General features: G+C 40.1%; 1 protein-coding gene across 5 annotated transcripts in view; it reads left to right on the forward strand.

The window, feature by feature from the left end:
* LOC136883477 (peroxynitrite isomerase THAP4) overlaps positions 1-25,039 on the forward strand; it is a 162,256-nt gene that overhangs the window by 11,778 nt on the left and 125,439 nt on the right. For 2 of the 5 annotated variants that reach the window (XM_068229729.1, XM_068229725.1), the window contains exon 1: positions 2,246-2,531. The exons of 2 other annotated variants lie outside the window; for them this stretch is intronic. In XM_068229729.1, the coding sequence (XP_068085830.1) occupies positions 2,461-2,531 (71 nt within the window). In that variant the 5' untranslated portion in view covers positions 2,246-2,460. Of the gene's footprint in view, positions 1-2,245; positions 2,532-22,189; positions 22,249-25,039 lie in introns of those variants that run through there. One more of the 5 variants, XM_068229727.1, reaches the window with a different exon arrangement.

Raw genomic sequence — 25,039 nt, forward strand, 5'->3', positions numbered from 1 at the left:
CAGTGGTCTACCATCTGAGATATTCAGCCCGGGAGAAGCAGGCTTTCTTTCCCATCGCTCTCCGGTTACCACCAGTTCCTCAGAGCTATGGTGCATTATTTTACTAAAATGCATTTTCTTTTGCTATTCCAGTAATTGCTGGTTCACTTTTTTTTTCCCCGTGGCCAGATAGATTATTTCCGACGCAATGTGGTTTTTGAAATGAAAATTCCTCTCTACAGTCCACTTGCATTAGAACCTCGGCTGTCTGGGTTGAAAATTAACAGCTTTGATATTATTATTATTATTATTATTATTATTATTATTATTATTATTATTATTATTATTATTTGGTCGCTTTTGTGCGTTGGAGCAATACATAAATTCAATTATATTCGACTTGTGGAAACAATAGCGGTAGCCGTCGAATCAGCGTTGAGGACAACTGTGCAATTCAGGCTGCTATACACAGGATAGGAAAAGTGTAGTAAACAATAATACAATATATAGAACTATTAGTGTTTTGGACACGTATAAATAAAGCTGATTCGATTTGACAATACAACTCAGCTCTCCGTCCTCACACCGTATCATCTGTCGAAATACTGAGAATTAGTGATGTGCGCGAGTGATGCCTGGAATCGCGGTACTCGATTCTTTCGAGTCCAGGCTCGGACTCGCTTCGCTTGCGAAGGCTCGATGATAGCATGACGTCACACGTTCGCTCACTCGCCGGCTCGTAGATGGATGAAGCATGCGTACAAGCGGTCGCTGAGGGTTTATGGGATTGCGACAGCGCGGTACGATATGAAAAAACTGAATGAATGCGGAAAAGGAATAACCTAAATTTGATAATTACTTGAGAACGATAATAATGTCACTTAAAACGCATAATAAGATATGAAAATATCCGTTTACGGCGTCTCGCACACACTTCACTGAATATGCCATCTATTCTAATATTGATAATATAACTTATCTGGCCTTCATAGCCCAACTTGGCCGGTTCGATACTGGTTTATTCCGGTAGTATTTGAAGGTGCTCAAATACGTCAACCTAGTGTCGGTAGAATTATTGGGACGTAAAAAATCTCTCGGGGAACTAAATGCGGTACCTCGGCATCCCCGAAAACCATACAAATGTACGTACTTGGACTTAAAAGTTATAACATTATTATTATTATTATTATTATTATTATTATTATTATTATTATTATTATTATTTCAAATCCCTGTCACGGTATGTATGTTGTAATCAGTGTATTTTAAACATGTGCTATTTTTTTTTTTTTGCTAGGGGTTTACGTCGCACCGACACAGATAGGTCTTATGGTGACGATGGGATAGGAAAGGCCTAGGAGTTGGAAGGAAGCGGCCGTGGCCTTAATTAAGGTACAGCCCCAGCATTTGCCTGGTGTGAAAATGGGAAACCACGGAAAAAAATTTTCAGGGCTGCCGATAGTGGGATTCGAACCTACTATCTCCCGGATGCAAGCTCACAGCCGCGCGCCTCTACGCGCACGGCCAACTCGCCCGGTAACATGTGCTATTTGTAGACTATAGACGGTATTTCTGCACACATTGTATTGCTTCGCTACTGGTAAATTATATCTCATGTAGCCATTATGCATATACACGAGCGTAGATGTGCTAATATGATCGGTAGTATGACAGTTTTATTGTAACCATAGCCTATTGCCAACCGTGCCAAAGCCTACAATCGTCCGGGGGAACAGGTGAATTACAGCAGTTTATATGTACATCTTACTTTCGGCAGATATAATGTCGGGTATTAAGAAGAGGCGTCCAGAATATGACGTACGTTCACGCAGCAAATCAGCGGACAGAACGTCATTCTGTTCTAGCTAAACAGCTGACAGTTTGTTAGTAAGTCACAACCTTTAGTGCCTACGATGATGATAATAATAATCATAACAATCGAATTATTGACGACCGATGACTGAACAACATCAATCATCAGCAGCAAACATATTGCACTCCACACCACAAAAATATTCTGTGGGTGACCCTGAATGCCGTGCACTCCAGTAAGTAGATTTTAGTTCTAAGGCATGTCCACAGATAGCGACACCAGTATGCTTGGACTCGAGTCTGGAGTCGAGTAATACCGATTCTAAGAGCACATTACTCGATTCTACTCGATTCCGTCGCTAGCCCATCACTACTGAGAATTCTTAGATATTAAACGACTTTCGTAGTATATAACGACATTCGGCAGAGCTCGCAGATGCTTCACTCGCCCCGGTCCGCCATGTTGTAGGCGGATTTAACCTTACCTTTGCATGGTTTAACATATTTTGAATTACTGTGTGAAATTCACGCTAAGTATTGCGTATCGTTTGCTTTGTGTGTTAAGTCACAATGTAGCCAAACGCTTGTAGTAAAGGAAGTATGATAGTGAGGATGAGATGCAAGAACGAAGAATAACATGTGATACGTCCGCTTTTTTAAACCGTTATAATGGTGACCTCCTGTGCAGCTTCTAATTGTAGAAATCGCTATCGAAAGGGTTCCGGAATTACTTTCCACAAGTGAGTAGAAACAGCTCGTACAGAAATTTTTTAAGTGTAGGCTAATTAATACGTAACTAATTACGGTACCCCATACGATAAAACGCTTTATTGATATGAATAGCTGTGATAGATTAAAGTGGTTTCTCTCTTTAGTAACAGCCTGGTAGCTCTCGCGCGGCACTTAAACGTCAAGTTGGAATCCAACTGACTAAACTATAGTCGCACGTTGGTACAGGGGACCCTTTTGCAAATTTACGGCAGAAAAGAATACCGGTAGAAGAAGTCACTTCTCTCTAAAGAAATTTGCTCAATTTTATAATTATTTTTGGCATAATATTTTTAACATTTCTACTTACTGATTGGAACATGAATTTCAAAAACAGCTACACCATTTGAAAACAATTGCCTCTCAAAATTGTAGAAATTGCCAGTAGCCTATTGTGGTTATCTTAAAGTAATAACTGAAATATGATTTTAATTCTCACATACAGTAGGCCTAAATACATCTTCATTACAGACCATTTTGCCGTTCACCATTTAGTCTGAAAGCTTGTGTGAATTAAAAATGAGCATTTCCACAATCCTCTATTTGTAACTAGTACTGTGGGCTTGTTTAGTTTCGAACTCTATATCTTTAAATTGTTAAGAACATTAGTGTATTCTCGCCTTGGTCTTCCTCTACTTTTCCTACCCTCCGTAGTCGAGTGCATTATTCTCCTCATTAACCTATCCTCCACTTCACATGCCCCACCACCAAAGCTGGTTAATGCATATGGATTTCTCCATCCAGTCCCTTCCTAACTTTGCCTTTCTCTCTTCATTTTGAGTACCCCCTGCCATTGTTTGTAGCAGCAATTATTCTCACTATCATATCTGTTACTTCTAACTCATTTTCTTTTTCACACTAGGCGAATGCTGGGGCTGTTTCTTAATTAAGGCCATGGCTGATTCCTTCCCACTCCTAGGCCTTCCCTATCCCATCGTCACCATAAGACCTATCTGTGTCAGTGCAATGTAATACAAGTTGCAAAAAAAAAAAAAAAAAAAAAAAAAAAAAACTTCTAACTCGTGATTAGATATCTGGATATCTTGAATCTAACCAACTTTTGCTGCTATAGCGACATCAAAGTTAGCATATAAGTTAAACCGTGGTTGGCTGTTTAGACTGCAATGGTTTAAACTAAGTATTTTTAAATAAACCATGTTGTTTTTTAATGACATGTAATTCTACTTACTGCTAGAACTTTAATTACTTCTTTTACAATTATAAGAATTAAAGGAATGTCAACCTATTCAGTACAAATTAATATTTGATGTAAGTTATATTTACTTTGCATACATCATGGAACGGGTTTCGACCCTTTAAGGGGCCATCGTCGGCCATTATAACTAAAATTGATGATTTATGTATGGTAGTAGGAATATAACCTGTATGCTTAAAATGAACACTTTAAAAGCTATGGACTATTATATAAATTTACAGAATAAAAATGTCATTTACTCAGTCTTAACTACTAGAATTTGTCCATTTTAAAGTCTACTTGTTAAGTTTAAGTCAAGTATGACATAACTAATTTTGCAACAAACAAATATTCAAAGATTAATCAGTCCTATGTTAAAAACACACATACACATGTACACTTAAAATTGTTTAAAAATTTGCTGTATGAACTATTGTGTTTGCAAAATACGATCTTGACAGACTTAGCTGATACAAGTCTGTTGCAGTCAGCAACAGTATTTATCTTATAAGGCTTATTTCAACAGATGCCTTATACCTCCAGCAGATGTTCACATGAAATGATGTGCTTAAGATGGTGACGTATATGTTTGGCTGAGCCATAGGTCGTAATTGGATTGCTCTGCAAGTGCAGGGTCTGCTCTTTGTGTCCGTAAATGCCATTCTGCACGGTCGCGGACGTTAGGCCTGAAGCCAGCAGTCTTCACATCCTCTTTTATTGCTCCTAGCCAGCGCTTTTTTGCATGTCTAGGTGGGCGTACACCATTGGTGTCAAGGTGGAAGGCAAGGTTGGCAACTGTGCCAGGTGCTACATGTAGAACATGGCCGTGCCAGTGGAGGTGCCCTTCCTGCATTTTCTCCATAATTAGCATGATGCCCATTGTCATTCCTGATGTGGTGGATTAAGGAGATGGCCATCAACCAGCGGAGCATTCGCATCTGCATGTGAAATTTGTGTTCACTGTTTTTGTTGGACAGACGACATTCAGCACCATATGGTGCAATTAGACGTACCTGTACTATAATTGAAAATATGAGTTATTTTCCAGAATATGGGTACAAATTTCATTTTCCTCTTCGTAAATAGTTTCCAATAAAGCCCCACTCATTTCCTGTCTGTCTGGAGTGGTGTAATTAGGGCAAAGTTGTTGCATAAGTTGCACAAACTGAGGATGTTTAACACTATGAAAAGCAATTATTTTTTTTGCAAATATTAAACAAGGTAGTTGCTCATCCAAAGACTTCATCCTTAGTTTTGATGTAACCTCTTATGAATCCAGTGATGTTGCAGCTTTGTCCTTTTTTCTTACTATTCTGAGTATTCTGATTCATTTTCATTTATTTTACTAGAGGAAAATGCTGCAGTACTGGTAGTGAGAGTGACAAAAGCATATATGAATGTATTAGGACAATTTTGCCTATCAGAAATGTGGTTGAAATAGTGTCTGAAAAAAAAATCAAGACCATGTTAATAACGTCTGGTTGGATAGCATGCTAGGTATTCAGCCTACAGGCTGCTTTGATGTACAACAGCTGCACCATCAGCTGTGATAGATGGCATAGGCATCACTGAAGAGGCACTAGGGAAATGAGGAGTGAGGTAGTTTCCTGGTTGTTTTCCTCACCAAGCCAGAAGTTGCTGTTACATATCAGTCTGCCAAGCCCACTGAAATGCATGTGCCAACCATCTCACTGAGTGGCATTTTCACACCCTTCGTAACAGGGACTTGCTGTATAAGGATTGGCATTACTAGCATCGCTCGTACGTTTGTCACTTTCATATCACCATGCCAAAGTCAAGGATTAGACCGAGACAAGTTAATGAAAGTAAAAAATTTGATCTAGCCCATACCAGGAGACAAAATACACTGTAAACATTAGTTCTTGCCAGCTAAAAGCACCTGATTGGGTTGGATTATTATTTGTTCTTGCAACTGAACCGGAAGACACATCCAATATACACGAGTTAATGCATATTGTGCACACTTCTATTATGCCCCCCACTCTTGAAATTAACACACTCTTGAGCCCGACTCAAAAATGCCTCATTACCCTGTAGGCCTACTATGTCAGTCCATCAGCAAAAGTCACCAAACTCACTAGAAATTCCTCATAAAATAATGACTTGGTGAGCATTGATACAGCATAATAGCGGTATTCTCTTTACAAATCTAGGTCTTTAATGCACTCAGTTTTCTCGTTTATAAATTGTACAAAAATTGACATTAAATATGTTACCTAAAGTAGGGCCCACGAGAGTTGAAGTCTGACGTTTAGCGCCACCGGCGAGAAAAAGTTGACTAACGCTGCTCGAAAATGGCCTGTTGCTATGGCAACGATAACAGAGTTGCAACATTTTAGGACGCTATCACCACGTGGGTTGGCTTGCTCTCAGTCACTTTTGTCATTCATATTCTGACTGATTTCTTTTCTCGATGAAGTATCGTCTTCCTATTGTGTTTATTATACCGTAGATTATCTTTGAATTGTACAGCTACCGTTAACAATCGGAGTTAAATAATAAAAAACTATCAGTGTGGGTAGTGTTGTTCTATTCTGTGATTAACATGTGCATTTGTTGAGGTTATTGTCAGAAACTGTTGATTTTGTCAGTGATTATGAAATCTTTTATATATATCGATAATGTCGTGTTCTGTCTTAAATGCTGGAATTATTAACACGAGCTTAGGAACCGGTTAAGGTAAATGAATTGTGTTAGGCCTAGGCCTACATGTTTTATTAAACACTCAGCCTGTCTGAAAGGGTGGTAGGCTGCAAATGGAGGTAACTATGACAACGCAGCGTACTTCGTAGTTACAGCTTTCGCCGCTCACCTGTCAGACTTCATCTCTCGTGGGCCCTACTATACATTATTTTCACTATCATCAGCTCCCATGATTTTTCATTCTGATGAGCCAGTATCCAGTATTGGGAGATAGTAGGTTCGAACCCCACTGTCGGCAGCCCTGAAGATGGTTTTCCATAGTTTCCCATTTTCACACCAGGCAAATGCTGGAGGCTGTACCTTAATTAAGGCCACGGCCGATTCCTTCCCACTACTAGCCCTTTCCTGTCCCGTCATCGCCGTAAGATGTCAGTGCGACGTAAAGCAACTAGCAAAAAAAAAAAAAATTAGTAATTCTGATGATTTAACTTCATCAAACGAAAACCAAACAATATTCTATTTTCTACAGTCTTATTGAATTGTTGAAGTTCAAATACTCAAAAGCCAAAGCCCAACAGGTAACATGTCAACACACTGCCACTAAACTTCATAAACTGCTCCGGCTCCTTGCTTCACAGCCTGTGCAAGCATTTTGAAGAGTATTACCCATTTGTTTGGTGAAGCCTTTGTGTAGGAAATGACACAAATTCACCAAAGCACTATTGCCTTACAGGTGTGGCAGGGGACTACCAAGACTACCTAACAGAAAATCTTATCTCATTAGAAACATGTCATTGAAAACTGATATGTCCTTTTTAAACACTTGGTTTTAACCACTGCAGTTTAAATGAACCAACCAACCCTGTACTAAACAGAAAAGTGTTTATACATATCATTACTAAATCTTTGATGTTAAAATCATTCATAAATCATAAATTCATAGTGCTTTTTGAACTTGACTTAAATGATTTAGGTTTTTAAGATTGTGTAATAGTTGCTAATTATTTTGTGCTTAGTTTATCAACAATATAATGATGAAACTACATTTTTCTATGAAATCAGTACAATGATAACTGGAATTCTCAAGATATAATACCATAATTTGTGATACAGCATTTAATATATCACTCAACCTTTATTTTCAGCAAGTGTATAACTTATTATTTACTTCTCTTTGATTTGATAATGAGGGTATAAAGTTAATAAGAAGCCACAAATGTTTTAAATGAATATAAACTAGATGTTTGAAATTAAACCTGATTTAAATAACAACAAAAACTGAGGTTTTTCTTCCAACCCTGTTGAAAGCGAACCAGTGTAAAGATAGATCGTCTGAGAACTTTCTTCATTCTCATAGACTACTGTTAATTGCAACTACAGGCTCACTGCATTAGCTTCGATGCACCTTGATTTAATTTAGTTTAGTATACTACCATTGTGGGTGCATACACATCCTAAGTACTTGAAATCATCCACCTGTTCCAGTTTCATATTTCCTACCTGGCATTCAGTCCTCTTAGATTTCTTTTCTACTACCATTAAGTATGATGCTTTCAAAACCAAAACAAGCCTTGGATGTAAAAGTGTTGTTACCCGTTTGCAGGGGAACTTCCCAGGGTATGGTTCATTACTCATAAGATTAATAGGAAAACTGTATTGAACAATTTAATTTAACTGTAACAGAAATAATTTACTTTCTAGCAGTCAATAGAAACAAGTCATTAAAAACTGGTATGTCTTTTTTTTTTTTAAACACTTGGTTTAAACTGCTGCAGTTTAAACCAACCAACTCCACAATACTAATATTACTTTTCATACCATACTCTTTTCATGCTCAAAGATGAAAATGAAATGAAATAGCGTATGGCTTTTAGTGCCTGGACGTGTCCGAGGACTTTAGCTCACCAGGTGCAGGTCTTTTGATTTGATGCCTTTAGGCGACCTGCGTGTCGTGATGACGATGATGATGAAGACGACACATACACCCAGTCCCTGTGCCTGGGGAATTAACCAATTATGGTTAAAATTCCCGACCCTGCCAGGAATTGAACCCGGGACCCCTATGACCAAAGGCCAGCACGCTAACCATTTAGCCATGGAACCGGACATGCTCCAAGATAATAGATTGCAGACTTTCAGTACAGTCCGTCATTAAGACTGAGTCACTGGCACAAAGACCAAACTGCTTGCTACATTCCCACCCAACTGAATCCCTCTTATCATTTTATACCTTTCAGTGAGTGATTTACACATACTCCTCCAGTTCCCATTTCTAGTTCTCTCCTGGGTCGGGTTATGAATTAAGGTCCTCCACCGTGGCTTTCTCTGCGCTAATCTTTTCTTAGCCAGTTACCCTGTTATGGTAATGGAGAAAATTGTGTAGCCAGAGTCTCAACTGTAGAGCGTTGGGCATTGGTAAATAATCCTGTTTCGCTTAAGGGGACCAACAGCTTCAGGTGGACGTATTCCCTTAGGTGATTGTCCCCGCATTGTAGGATATTTAATGTCGAAAATTAAATGGAGAAAAGCAGTCTGATTCAAGGCTGCAGTGAATATATGGTCAAACGTTATAATTAAAAGTGGAACCACTTACCCATATTTCTTATTGTAGGATATGGCACTAGAATGCACCAAGCACTGTCTTTTCTCAGGTTAGGGGCAGTTGCAAAATGTATTTGTACTCTGTGTTACGTCCTCTTAAAACTGAAACTTTCAACCATCATCTGTACTCCATGTTAAGAGTGGCCTGATCAGCTGCTGGCAATAACTCTAAAATGCCTTTCCTTGTAGCGAGCTTGTCAAACTAATTGCCTGAAGTATGGAATTTGGTGAATCAAGGTCATTCTAACACTCACATTAAATAAAAAATTATAAAGAAATACACTCCTTTTAACAGTCAAATCTTAGCTGATGTGATTAGAAAGATACTTCCCAGGAAATTGCAGACAGTAAAGGTCTCTCTCTTTTTTTTTTTTTTTTTTTTTTTTTTTTTTTTTTTTTCGTACTTTAGTAGTCTAGATTGCATAAAATGTCATTGAATTTTGTTGTCTAACATTGTTCATACACTTTAAAACTCAGCATGAGTACCAAAGGTAACTGATGTAACTTTTGCCTCATATAACTGGAGGAGAGTGAAGAGTTCATTGCCAAGGCTAGGGATCCAGCAGCCTGTCCATTACTTTCATAACCTAACTAACTATTGTACCTGTCTTTGACGGGTTGGCTGTGTGGGTGGTTCAATTAAATGGAGAAAAGCAATCTGATTCAAGGCTGGAGTGAATGTATGGTCAAATGTTATAATTAAAAGTGATGCTATCGTATGAAATGCTTGGCAAAATGTAAAGCAGCACACATTCACACATTTTGCGAAGGGTACTATTCTTATGCTTGGCAGGAATAACCTGGGAACAGTAACTTTCCTGCTACGATAAAAATGTGTGAGGCATGTAAGATCACAATTTACTATTCCTCCCGTCTTTGCTACAAATAATTCTTCAGTTCGATTGATATTATCAGCGGCAGGATGCAGGAAATAAATCAATATAAAATCCTTATACTGTATTTGTTTTATTCATTATAGCTTAAAATTGTATTGTACATAAGATAGGAAATGTTAATTTTTACAGCTTGGATTATGTAGCATTTATTGGTAGGGCCAGTATAAATGGAGATATTTGAGAATTAATTCTTTTGACATTTCCCTAAAACTACTATTTCACCATGCATGAATAAGATTGAATTGCCTTCTTCTCTGACTTTCATTTCCAGTTATCATTAAATTTTGTTCAGGTATTTAAAACTTTAATTTTAATTGTATAGTTAACCTATCACAAATCAAGCAATAATTTCCTTACCTCTCATGACAGCTGCTGCTGTAATTAGCTGAAATTCATGGAATGTGGTACCACTCGCAGAATTGAATTCAGCAGATGTCTTTACCAGTTAAATTCTAAAATTCTTGAATTTTAACTACTTATGTTGAAAGGAAACTAATGGCAAGTGCAGGCAGGAGACATTTTGGGTGGTGGTGATTATTGTTTTAAGTGGAAGTACAACTATGCACCAATCCTCAATGGGAGACATTTTGTCGATCAACATTCTTGTCATAGCCATCTTGATATAGAAACCTGCTACCAAGAGCTGTCTATCGTACGGATAGCGCTAAGTCTACGCCGTCACGTGTAAATTGCTGTACTCTAATACAATACAATACTTTTTATCATAATATGACAAAGGAATAAGCCTATAAACACAAAACTGAAGAAATGCTATCAGAAGAAATTGCCAACAAGTACACAAATGTACACAAGATAGACCATGTGGCCCTTACTTGTGCTGGGCTCTTCACTTTCACCTAACTTATCTGACCTCTCTCAGTCAACTCTTGTTCTTATTCAACCCCAGTGGTATTACGTGTGGAGGCCTAGGGAGTTTTTCATTTTCACACCCTTAGTGGCTCTTGCCTTTCTGTGGCTGATACCTTCGTTTTTTGAAATGTCGGATCCCTTCCATTTTTTTCTCACTGATTAGTGTTATATAGTGGATAGTTGCCCAGTTGTACTTCCTCTTAAAAAAATTATCATCACCACCACCACCACCACCATGCATCCAAGGTATAATTACTTATTGGAAACTGTTCAAATGATGGCTGCTCACCTGGACTCTGCAGTAGTTGTCCCTCTTAAATAATCTCATTATTTTACACTTATTTGAGCACTTGTAACTGTACAAAAATATTTTTCAAAATATGACTGTCTTGGACACAACAGTCATTTATACGCGTGCGTGCATACACACACAGAAATTGCCAGATTCTTCAAATTTCATTTTTACCCCTGCTGTTGGGGGTTGGGGGGAGTGATTTGTAAAAATAATCTAAAATGACCAATATTAGTGCCAAATCCTTACTTTTGGGAGTCTCTCCGGACGCCGTTTCAGTCTCCATCGACATGGGAGTTGAGAAGGGATGATAAAGAAAATGTCCAATATGACTGAGATTATGGATGTATGTGTATAATGTTCCAGCATAGTTCTCAACCAAACTTGATTCACATATGACTTCCTATCCAGAGAAAAATACTATGGGTATAACACGCCCCTAGCACCCACATGGTTAGGGGTTGGGAAGGTGTGATGTGTAAACAAAGTAATTGAAAATGGCCAATATTATTATCAAATCCACAACTTTTGGGGTCACTGAGATGAACTGTGATATTTTTAGATGTCATTTAACTTCAAGTTCAGCCTCCATCAGCATGGGGCTCAGAAGGGTGAAAAAGAAAATGTCCAAAATGGCCAAGATTAGTGTTGAACCCACAGTTGATAAATTTGCTAGGCTGGTTGGTGAGAGTTGGAATCATTTACATCATATCTACAGTGCAATAAATACATACATAATTACTTATCTGAAAGAAGCAACTTCTTCCCAGACAATCTGGACTGCCACAAGGACAAAATTCCATCCATCCATACATACATACATACATTATCATTATAGACTGTTATGCCTTTCAGCGTTCAGTCTGCAAGCCTCTGTGAATTTACTAAACGTCGCCACAATCCTCGATTTGCAGCTAGTGTTGTGGCCTCATTTAGTTCTATACCTCTTATCTTTAAATCGTTAGAAACCGAGTCTAACCATCATCGTCATGGTCTACCTCTACTTCTCTTACCCTCCATAGCAGAGTCCATTATTTTTCTAGGTAATCTATACTCCTCCATTCGCCTCACATGGCCCCACCACCGAAGCCGGTTTATGCGTACAGCTTCATCCGTCGAGTTCATTCCTAAATTAGCCTTTATCTCCTCATTCCGAGCACCCTCCTGTTTGTACCAGTAATCATTCTCGGTACTTTCATATCTGTTACTTCTAAATTATGAATAAGATATCCTGAGTCCACCCAGCTCTTGCTCCCGTAAAGCAAAGTTGGTCTAAAAACAGACTGATGTAAAGATAGTTTCGTCTGGGAGCTGACTTCCTTCTTACAGACTACTGTTGATCGCAGCTGCGAGCTCACTGCATTAGCTTTACAACACCTTGATTCAATCTCACTTACTATATTACCATCCTGGGAGAACACACAACCTAAATACTTGAAATTATAGACCTGTTCTAGCTTCGTATAACCAATCTGACATTCAATTCTGTTGAATTTCTTACCTACTGACATCAATTTAGTCTTCAGAGGCTAATTTTCATGCCATACTCATTGCACCTATTTTCAAGTTCCACGATATTAGACTGTAGGCTTTCGGCACAATCTGCCATTAAGACCAAGTCGTCAGCATAAGCCAGACTGCTTACTACATTTCGACCTAATTGAATCCCTCCCTGCCATTTTATACCTTTCAGCAGATAATCCATGTAAACTACAAACAGCAAACCCCTGTAAGTACCCTGAACCAAGAACTCATTCTAACATCAATTCTCACTGAAGCCCAATTGTCAACATAAATGCCTTTGATTGCTTTTAATAATCTGCCTTTAATTCCATAGTCCCCCAGTATGGCGAACATCTTTTCCCTCGGTACCCTGTCATATGCTTTCTCTAGATCTACGAAACAAACACGACCGCCTATTCTGCTCGTAGCATTTTTCAGTTACCTGGCGCATACTGAAAATCTGATCCTGACAGCCTCTCTGTGGTCTGAAACCACACTGGTTTTCATCCAACTTCCTTTCAATGACTGATCGCACCCTCCCTTCCAAGATGCCAGTGAACACTTTGCCTGGTATACTAATCAGTGAGATACCTCGATAGTTGTTGCAATCCTTCCTGTTCCCTTGCTTATAGATAGGGGCAATTACAGCTTTTGCCCAATGTGAAGGTACCTTACCTACACTCCACGCTAATTTTACTACTCTGTGAAGCCATTTCATCCCTGCCTTCCCACTATACTTCACCATTTCAGGTCTAATTTCATCTATTCCTGCTGCCTTATGACAATGGAGTTTATTTACCATCCTTTCCACTTCCTCAAGCATAATTTCACCAACATCATTTTCCTCCTCCCCGTGAGCTTGGCTGTTCACAATACGGATGATTTCCTTTTACATTGAGATGATGTTCAAAATATTCCCTCCACCTCTCCAGTGATTCCCTGGGATCTATTATGAGTTCACCTGAATTACTCAAAACACTGTTCATTTCCTTTTTTCCTCCCTTCCTAAGATTCTTTATTACTGTCCAGAAAGGTTTCCCTCCTGCTTGACCTAGCCTTTCCAGGTTGTTACCAAAATCTTCCCATGACTTCTTTTTGGATTCAACAACTATTTGTTTTGCTCTGTTTCTTTCGTCTACATACAACTCCCTGTCTGCCTCGGCCCTTGTTTGGAGCCATTTCTGATAAGACTTCTTTTTACGTTTACAAGCTGCTCTCACTTCATCATTCCACCAAGATGTTTGCCTTTTCCCATCTTTACACACAGTTGTTCCTAGTCATTCCCTTGCTGTTTCTACTACAGCATCCCTGTATGCCACCCATTCACTTTCTATATCCTGAACCTGCTTACTGTTTACTGTTCGAAACTTCTCACTAATCATATCCATGTACTTCTGTCTAATTTCCTCGTCGTGGAGATTTTCTACCCTTATTCGTTTGCAGACAGATTTCACTTTCTCTACCTTAGGCCTACAGATACTTAGTCACTACAGATCAGATAGTGGTCTGTATCATCGAAAAATCCGTGGAAAACTCGTACATTCCTAACAGATTTCCTGAATTCGAAGTCTGTTATGATATATTCTATTATGGATCTAGTACCCCTAGCCTCCCATGTGTAGTGGTGAATAGCCTTATGCTTGAAGAATGTATTCGTAACAGCTAAACCCATACTAGCACAGAAGTCCAGCAAATGCTTCCCATTCCCATTAGCTTCCATATCTTCCCCGCATTTACCAATTACCCTTTCGTATCCTTCAGTTCTATTCCCTACTCTCGCATTGAAATCGCCCATTAGCACTATTCTATCCTTGCTGTTGACCCTGACCACGATGTCACTCAATGCTTCATAAAACTTGTCAACATCCTCATCTGGACCCTCACATGGTGAATACACGGACACAATTCTAGTCCTAATTCCTCCAACTGACAAATCTACCCACATAATTCGCTCATTTACGTGCCTAACAGAAACTATGTTCTGTGCAATGGTATTCCTGATAAAGAGCCCTACTCCAGACTCTGCCCTTCCCTTTCTAACACCCGTCAAGTACACTTTATAATCTCCTATCTCTTCCTCGTTATCTCCCCTTACCCGAATATCACTTACTCCTAGCACATCCAGATGCATCCTCTTTGTTGACTCAGCCAGTTCTACTTTCTTTCTTCCATAAGCCCCATTAATATTGATAGCCAGGCAAATGCTGGGGCTGTACCTTAATTAAGGCCACGGCTGCTTCCTTCCAACTCCTAGGCCTTTCCTATCCCATCGTCGCCATAAGACCTATCTGTGTCGGTGCGACGTAAAGCCCCTAGCAAAAAATATTGATAGCTCCCCATCGAATTCCATTTCGTCTGCCAAGTTGTTTCCAAGGAGTCCAACGCCTGTCAAATGGGAGTGGGACTCCGGTACTCCCATAGGTCCGAGGCTTGCTTACAACGGTCTGAGCTCGGTCGATTCATGAAGCAGGATGCTACCCTACTTGCACATAGTCCAAGTGAGGATCTCTCGTTTAACGGGTTATGGACCACCGGTGGATTGTATAGTCCTAGCCGCCTAAGCACAAGTAGGGCCAGGACTCAGAATATGTCCGAGATGCCCACTCCCATTCCACAGCAACTGGTATCCCGACTCTCAGGACCACTTACTAGGCCACTCAGCCGTTGCCCATGGTTCACGAACTAGGACGTGACTACAGTAACCCACAAACGTGAACCATCAAAAATTCCATGTGAAGTGAAATAATCTAAAACTGAAACTTTAAATTCAACACACAATAATAAGTCTAAAATTACAAAATCGTTTGTAAAATATCGAGGGCCTGTCTGGCCGAGGCGGTAAAGGTGCGCTGGGTTCGCCCGGAAGGGCGTGGATTCGCATCCCCGCTAGGAAGTCGTAAAGATTTCCACTTTCGGAGATGCACATCACCCTGAGGTTCACTCAGCCTACACCAAAAATGAGTAGGCCTACCAGGTTAATTCCTGGGGGCAAAGGCGGCCGGGTGTAGAGCTAACCACTATACCCCACCAAGTGCCGAGGTTATGGATAGTGGAAGCCTTTACCTTCCACCCCTCCAAGAGTCTTCATGGCCTGTACGGGGATAACTTTGTTTTGTAAAATATCAACATAACAAGGAAATTCCCCCTATGGGTTGAGGCAGTAGAATAACACCCTGTTGTAAGAGGTGACTAAAAGGGGCCCCAGGGGCTCTAAACTTGGGAGCATGGGTTGGCATCCAGGAGATCCTTACGTATTGCTTCCAGTTACTTGTGCCAGGGTCCTAACCTTCATCTATCTTATCCAACCTCCATTGGTCAACTTCTGTTCTTTCCTGACCCCGACAGTATTAGAACACCGAGGCCCAGGGAATCTTTAATTTTTTTAAAAATTTTTTATTTAGGGTGGTTACCTAGTTGTACTTCCTCTTAAAACAACAATCGCCACCACCATCACCTCTTTCATTTGGATGTCCTTCGTGGCGCTTGCCTTTCATTGGCCAATACCTTCATTTTTCTAAGTGTTGGATCCCTTCTATTTTTCTCTCTGATTAGTGTTTATAGAAGATGGTTGCCTAGTTGTACTTATTCTTAAAACAACAATCCCCGAGCTCGATAGCTGCAGTCACTTAAGTGCGGCCACTATCCAGTATTCGTGAGATAGTAGGTTCGAACCCCACTGTCTGCAGCCCTGAAAATGGTTTTCCGTGGTTTCCCATTTTCACACCAGGCAAATGCTGGGACTGTACCTTAATTAAGGCCACGGCCGCTTCCTTCCCACTCCTAGCCCTTTCCTGTCCCATTGTCGCCGTAAGACCTATCTGTTACATAAAATCACCTTCATGGTCCGTATCGCACTTCAATAGATTCACAATTAAGTATTTATTTTCCACCTAGTCGATACAATGACCATTAAAAATTGCCTTAAGCAATCATTGTATCGACTAGGTGGAAAATAAATACTTAATTGTGAATCTAGACCTATCTGTGTCGGTGCGACGTAAAACAACTAGAAAAAAAAAATCACCACTGCCACCACCTCACAAAGAAATCTACGAAAATTCACTTAAGACATAATTAACAGGTACAGTAATATAAGTCCTAAAAGTAAACATTCAAAGAAGTACCTAGGCAATGCATGGAGCAATTTTATATCAAGACACGTTATCTGACCTACTTTTCTTCTGGATCCCAAGATAGCAGGTTCAAACCCGGGAGAGGTAGGGCGGAGAAAAGTCCATTCGACACTTCATATCGGCATGTAAAAATATCTCTGGTAATGCATTTGGTGTTTACCCTACAAAATTCATCTAAACTCGGCTATGCAGTAGATGCCCAAGAGAGATTTGGTTTGCTCTGCTTCTAGTAGGCCTAGAGTAAAATAAAACGTCAAAATTGATGAGCTGACAGCCAGATGGTATCAAATTGAAATGTCTGCATACTGTAGCCGAGGCCATATTATTATTATTATTATCATCATCATCGGCTTACTTATAACGAACGCCGCTGAGCAACATGGGTCCTCTAGTTGACTATAGAAAACACACACACTTGTCACAGAAATTACAAGGTTCTTTCAGTTTTCATATTCAAAACCTTAAAAATAACATATATATGATTTCCACTGTTTTAGATAATTTACTTGGAAGTCCTTCAAACCTACTTCACTCTTCATATCAGTACCTAATCTTAAGTAAAAAGGGTGAGGTAGTGTCAAAACACTTAAATTCCTCGAGTGAATGTATGCACCAGGAAATGAAAAATATATTGAAAATACCTGCAGTAATATCTATTGTGAATCCTTTTTCTTTCTTTCTTTCTTTCTTTCTTTCTTTCGACGCTGAACTTAAGTCATTCTTTTAAAAAGTTGAGTTCTTGAAAGAGTGGCAGTTACATCACAGTCTATGGTTAGTAATTAGTTAATTTGGTCATCTAAATTTAAGCACATACAGTATTATTTAAATTTACTGTATCCAGTGATATAGAAGAGTTACTGAAAGCATTCAAATTACTTAAAAAAACACTCTGGTGTTGAACATGTACAGTAGTACACTGCAGACTATCTCCTAAAATCCCGCTATATTTTTTAGAAGGTATCTTGCAGCTATTTAAGCATACTTGCATACTTACAATATGTCTTTCCACTTCAAACATGGTTATAGTTATGTTGACGGTTGGAATATTCCTGGTTTGAAGTTTGGAAAACAAAATCTTATCGACATCGGCTTTGCTTGATAATTCAATTACATATGTCAAAAAAGTTAAGCACGCAGGAGTGGTTGAAAGTGAATGAAACTACATATGCTGAAAGACCATGTGCTTTTATTGAACTGATTACAATATGGGATGAAAGAGACAAGGCCGTTAGCAGTTACAGGTGGAATATTGGCGTGAGGTCAGTAGGGTGTCGCTCCCCCTCGCCCGCTTGCATGCTCTTATGCGGTGCAGAATGGTGTCAAACAGCCTTTGGATCTTCTCCTGAGGTAAGTTCATCCACAGTTGTTGCTGTCCTTCCAGATCCCGCAGGTTGGAACTGGGACGGAGTCCTCTTCGAATGTCATCCCACACGTGTTCAATGATGGAGAGGTCCAGGGATCTGGCTGGCCATGGGAGGACCTCAACATGCTGTTGGCAGTCTATAGACGCACTTGCTGTGTGTGGACATGCATTATCTTATTGGAACACTGTCCCAGGGTGCTGTGCCATAAGGGGTAGGATGTACGGACGCAGAATGTCTGTGACATATCGCTGTGCTGTCAAAGTCTGCCGAAGCACTATTAGAAGTGACCTGAACGCATATCCTGTGGCTTCCCACCCTTTGATGCCAGTCATTATGCCTGTGTGTCTTTCCACAATATGGGCAGGATCTGCTCTCTGTCCTCGACGCTGCCAAATCCGCACACAATGGTCATCGGAGGTTCATCACTGAACATGATGCAGTGCCAGTCATCCTCTGTCCATGCCTGCTGGCATGGCATTACTCCAAACGCAGGTGTTGGTGTTCTGGTATCAATGGCAACCGACGCAGTGTGTGGTAGGACCCCCCAATCTGGCAGATGTGAGTCGTCGAAACACTGTGCGGGAACTCACAGGATGTTGTAGAGTCTCCAGTACATATTCGCGGATGGTGGGCGCCGAAGTTACGGGATCCTCGCAGTGATGTTTCTTGGTCGACCCAAATCTGCACGATGTGATTGGGTGCCCTATGCCTGGCAGTTGCTCGATACGACCTGCTACTCCTTCGGAGTGGTGTTTCTTGGTCGATCCGAACCTGCATGATGTGATTGGATGCCCTTGTATACCCATTGAGTCCAACATCGGGCCACTGTGACATCTGAATGGCCCACATGCCTGGCAATTGCATGATACGACCTATCAACCTCATGCAGGCCCACAATGCGGCCTCTATCAATTGGTGGATAGGCTGTCTAACGCATCTGCAAGGTATTGTGGGTGCTTCGTACTGTACATAGTCCTCTCTGCACATCTTGCTTAATTGTCTGACGCACAGCAGTTGACTGGTAACAACTTAACAACATGACGGTGCCATCACAAATGCACTCTGGTGGGCGTTCTGTACATTACAGATCCTTGTAAATCTAATCATTTTACTCGCACATCAGCGGTATGCATGTATATTGAAGTGGGATAATATTGAACCACTCCTTGTGGGTGCTTAACTTTTTTTTGTCTGTCAGTGTATTTGTTAACTTACCCATCAAGTCATCGAGACCAACAGTACAAGTAATTAACAAATAAGGAATCATTACAATTATTTAACATTCATTTTTAAAAAATTAGCAGTGGGCCAATTGTAAGGTAAGGGTGTATTCTGCCCGAAGGCAGGTCTAAACCTCCGCAGAGGTGTGCCTGAGCCGGAGTTTACGTACGGTAGGGTGGCCAGTTCCTTTCTGCTCCTCCATTCCCTTACCCCCCACCAACAGCGCGTGGCAACCCATCCAAATCTTGACCACACCCAATGTTGCTTAACTTCTGAGATCTCACGGGATCCGGTGTTTCAACATGGCTACAGCCGTTGGCCCAATTGTATGAGTAATTAATAAATTATGGCTAAATAGTATGAGTATGATAATTAGAAATTAATGGCTAGTCTGGCCTAATTGTACAGTAATTAACAAATAGTGGCTAGCCATGGATCAATAGTATGAGTAATTAAATTATGGCTTTGTCCGAGACCAACTACAATATCTCAAACATTAGTGCTACTATTGATCGGCAGGAAAATGATGGTGGTGGTGGTTGTAAATGATGTGTAGTTTGCACGTGCTTATGTTTACATTGTGTATTGAAGTTAGGAAGTGCTATTTCAACCGCTTTATTGAAGTCTGCACTAGTGTAAGTCCTACAGTTTCCCAAATACACAGTCTTTAGGGAGTTATTAATATTGTGTAGTGCTAGACGTGTAAAATTCGTAAGTGGTCATAAGGGATGTTCTAAATTAGAAAATACCTCTAAAAGAACACATTTAACAAAGAAACAACTAAATTAAAATTCTACTTTAAGTTGTTTCTTTTTTTCTTTCTGATAGATTAGTTTCACCAGATTGAAGAACCTAACAGTTATAGATTGACTGAGTTGAAACTGAAAAGAAATGGCTTGTACTATAACTGAATATATTTTCAGTTGTGTCTAATGCAGTGGGGAAGAGTAGAGTGCTGTATGGGCAGAGATTTGGGGTGTGGAGAAAGAGAGCAGGGTATTAGAACAGATAGGGACTAAGTTCCGTAAGATTGTTATGGAGTTACCGTTTTGCTCCACTAGTGCAGCCGCAAGTATTATGTGTAAAGAGTTTATCAAATTTAAAAAAGAGGGGGGCTGGCTAATTCTGCAGTCGGCTTACCAGCATTAAAAAAAAAAAAAGAGTAATTATGGTGATTATTGGGTAGATAAGGTGAAAAATGCTCTAGAAAGGCTGGCTTAGGGGACTATTATGATATAGAATGGGAGAGGAGGAGTGGTGTTTCTGGAGATATGTGATAAAGAGGGGAAGAGACATTGTAGAGCAAGGGCTGGTGGCCGAATGAAGAAAGAGAAAGTATTAAATGTGAAAGTGGCTAATGTGAACAGGTTAGAGAGAAGAGGCTTAATATGGTGGATGTTAGGAGTATATACTGTACGAGTAGGGGTGGACTAAGTCAAATGAATAATACGGTTTGTATATTGTTACGAATAAAACTCTGTCTGTTTCATTACTCTAATTTATTTCAGGATGACCTAATAAAATGCACACACACACATATTTACACACACAATTTTAACCAGCTACGAATGGCCACACTTACTAACTACTGTCTGTTTACAAATTGTTCTTGAATGGCGCAGCAGGAGGTCCAGCCTGTTACTCTACCTGAGGACTGGGGACACTTAATCCTTAATTTCACTTCCCCAAGCCCAGTCACCTCATGCAGCAGCTGTGTGTAGACCATTGAATCTGAACACAGGGCTACGGGCCAGTCAACACACGACGACTGTTCGTTGGTTCAACTCCACAGACAGCCCAGTAATTCACACAGTCACGTGCAGTGAACAACTAAACAGCTCAACAATATTCAACAGCAAGACGATACTCACAATAGCGAACATTAACACAGGTGCATTTATCTTCTCACTCACAACAGCGGGTTTGCTCGTTGGCTCATGGTGATTCTCAGTCCACAGAATTACACGAACACACAGTACAGTCTTCCGTTCTGTCATCTCACCCCACTCACTGGACTCTCCGACACCACAACAACAGCTCCTGGTTCAAACCTTGGTGGGACACTAGCGACAGCCAACACCTCCGTCACCCTCAGCCCAGTCACCGAACCCCAACACACAGAGTCTCATACTGACTCCACCTCGGAGCCCAACTGTCATTCCGAGTCCAGCATTGACTGACTGTCCGTGGCTAGCCTCCTTTTTATAGCTCGGGTGATTTGAGTCAGAAAATGTGCGATGTCAGTAGAGACAGAACATTCCCGTTGAATCTTCAAGAAACTCACAGGTAAGCCGGCTGACCAGAACAATACACGGGAAGGTTGGCCCCACCCTACAAGCTGGCTCGGAGATTCAAGGTCATCTGAGTCGCCAGCCCCTTCCTGGAAGCACCGAAAGAGGCTACCATATGGCTGGCACGTAACAATATTATATGGTGATAAAAGAGAAGATTTTCATTTACTGACAGTGTGCAAAGAAACATATGAAGAGAGATGTATATTTATGTCAGAGAAGTGGTTCGAAGTGGTATCTCAACTGGGTAATGAAGAAAAATGTTAAAGTGGTTAGTGAAATAATGGAAATGTGCTGGTAATTTATGTAAGGTTTGTGTAGAATTAGGAATCGATGTACAGCTGCAATAAAAGCATCGTGTCAAGTGAATAGAGATCAAGAACTAAGTAGTGTGTGATTCCGATATGTGAGCAAGACATATGATGGCATGATATGAGAACACTCAACTCGGTGCAGGTAAAGGAGGATTTCCCCACTACTGGCTAACTGTGGGAGGGGAGCGAGTGAGTTGTGAGCGCACGTGTTCCCAAGGGAAGGGGACCTGACTTACTCGTGAGATGATTGTGGTAGGTTGGGAGTGATAAGATAGGCGACCCCGCTGGTGAATATCTTCGGTGGGGAGTGATGATCATCTCCCTACTGGGCATCCATGGAGAGAGGTAAGGATGATTGCTCTGGCTACAGTGTCTGTGTGGTTAGGGCAGTTATAATGAGGGATACACATGCAGCCACACGCTCAGTAAGAAGCATTTTTAGATGTAGTTAATCTTTTATTTGTAATTTTGTTCCGTTTATTTTCTCCAAGTAGATCCATTAGGTTTTTACTGTACAGATCTCAAGGAAATGCAAGGTTGTTCATTCATTCAAATATATTTTCATACTGTAACGTTTAACAAAATGGGTTCATGTTGCATACCGGGTTGTAGATCAAATTGTACTGTTGCAAACACTTCATCTGTTAAATTCCCTAAAATGGATTAAGACCGTGCACCGCAAAAGAAACCTTGAATTCCAAGGACTAAACTGTCGCAAGTGTTAAACATTTTGAACCAAAATTTGTGGTTAGGAAAGATCTCTTTCCAACCGAAAATGGTTAGCCTATTCATGTCCCCCCCAAAATTCCTAAACTAACAACTGGTGCATGTCCTTCAGTTGAATTTTCTAGTAATTTTCTCTCAATATGTTCATAGCTGCTCATTTAGGAAAAGTTGTTTGTTGGATACAATTTATCTGCTGCATTTGGCATTTATTTATTTCATGATAGATTTGTTGTATTATTCATATAGTAAATGATGCTAAAGTAATTACTTAACCTAATTAATGCATTTGTTAGTAGTTGCCTTCCTTTTTATTGTGCTCCACTTCAATGATTGTCTACTAAGTACATATTTTTTTACATTAATCTCGGAGTTCCTTGAGGAAAGTAATGTAACACATACGCTAGTGATAATATGGGACAGTCAGTGTTGTTACCACAAACAAATGGTGGACAGGATGATGTTGGGACTGCTTGTGTTAAGACCTGGCATACTGGTGCCAACTTGAAAAGTTAATGCATTTCTTAAGGAAGGAAGGAAGGAAAATATTTAACGATTCCTGTAAATTAAAATATTCACATTCCAGTGTTGTTCCACTCCTGCAGGAGTACCTCCTTCAGTTGGGTTTTGCTGGAAATGATGTTTTTTCCTCACCCTTTACCCAGCTCCCCACTAAGACAATAAGGATTTATGTCAGTGGACTGGGGAAGGGTATTAAGAGTATGGAGTATGTTGTAGATGATCCACAGACAAACTGTTTCAGCTGTTTGTATGTCCTGTTGGAAATACGTAGAACTTACCTCCTTGCCTGAGCTTTTCTACACTTTCTTTGAAGTTTTTGTGCAGAATATCTTTGTAGACAAATATGCCCACCGAGTGAGTTAGCCGTGCTGTTAGGGACGCGCGGCTGTAAGCTTGCATTCAGTAGATAATGGGTTTGAATCCCACTGTCGGCAGCACTGAAGATGGTTTTCCTTAAGTTTCACATTTTCCACACCAGGCAAGTGTACCTTAATTAAGGCCACGGCCTCTTCCTTCCCACTTTTAACCTTTTCCTATGCCTTCGTTGCCATAAGACGTATCTATGCCGGTGTGATGTAAAGCCAATTGTAAAAAAAAATAGTCCATTGTCCGATCATTAAAGGCAAGTTCACCTACTCCAGAAGCTGCCGTGCACCCCAAACTCGTAACACCCTCACCTCTGTTTCACTGTGGATTAAAATTTGTGCAGCTCTCATTCTGTATCCTTTTTCCGCCATATCAAAATGTGCCCGTCATTATTGAACTTATATCAAGAATATTACATGAATATTTAATAAGACCACCTATTCAGTACATACCAAGAATCTTATGATTAAACTTTTACATACCGAGCTCGATAGCTGCAGTCGCTTAAGTGCGGCCAGTATCCAGTAATCGGGAGATGGTGGGTTCGAGCCCCACTGTCGGCAGACCTGAAGATGGTTTTCCGTGGTTTCCCATTTTCACACCAGGCAAATGCCAGGGCTGTACCTTAATTAAGGCCACGGCCGCTTCCTTCTACTCCTAGGCCTTTCCTATCCCATCGTCGCCATAAGACCTATCTGTGTCGGTGCGACGTAAAACAAATAGCAAAAAAAGAAATTACATAATATTATAGTCTTATTAGGTTTTTTTTTACATGTTTCACCCTCTGTTAGAGGCATCATCGGCCATAACTCAACCTTAAAGTCATTGGTCTTGGACCTTAACTATCCTTGTAAGATATAAAGTTTACAATTCATAACCTTTTTAATATTGTGACATCTTAAAATTAACACACTAGAAAACATCTAAAATATGGACAGAACAATGATGGTTAATGGAGGAAACTAGTGATAAAATACACTTTTTAATTAAAATTTGGAAATGATCAGTCCTAACATGTGGAGTTTAGAATGTCTAAAACCAAAATGGATCTTCTTCAATTTAATGCTACCATTAGGTTGATAATAGTTCTCTGATCCCTACTTCACATTTAAATGGCCACCCTGCTCTCTGATTTCCAACTAAATTTATTTTTCTGATATTTCTTAACAGTTCAAACTGTGTAGCCCTTGTGCTGACATCATTTGCAACATTATTGTACAATTTCTGTTGGCTACGTACTTGCACAATAATTTGTCTTTCTTTAAGAGAGACCTTTATTCCTTTCCATCCCGTTGTACTCACCTATGCTTATGGTGTATAAAGGTTACCTAATATAAACTACAATGTGTCCAGGCACCTTCTGCTTTGTATGTGAGGCATAGAGAGAGCACTGTGTGTTTATAGCCTACTTCAGTCATACAGTAGCCTACCCTTGTCATGCATTTCGGCATACTATCCTGTTTATGTGTTTCCTCGATGGGGTATTGTTTGCATGTATTCATATGTACATTACTTGGAGTTCCAC

The sequence above is a fragment of the Anabrus simplex genome, chromosome 11 (genome assembly GCF_040414725.1).
Source record: "Anabrus simplex isolate iqAnaSimp1 chromosome 11, ASM4041472v1, whole genome shotgun sequence".
NCBI classification, from domain to species: domain Eukaryota; kingdom Metazoa; phylum Arthropoda; class Insecta; order Orthoptera; family Tettigoniidae; genus Anabrus; species Anabrus simplex.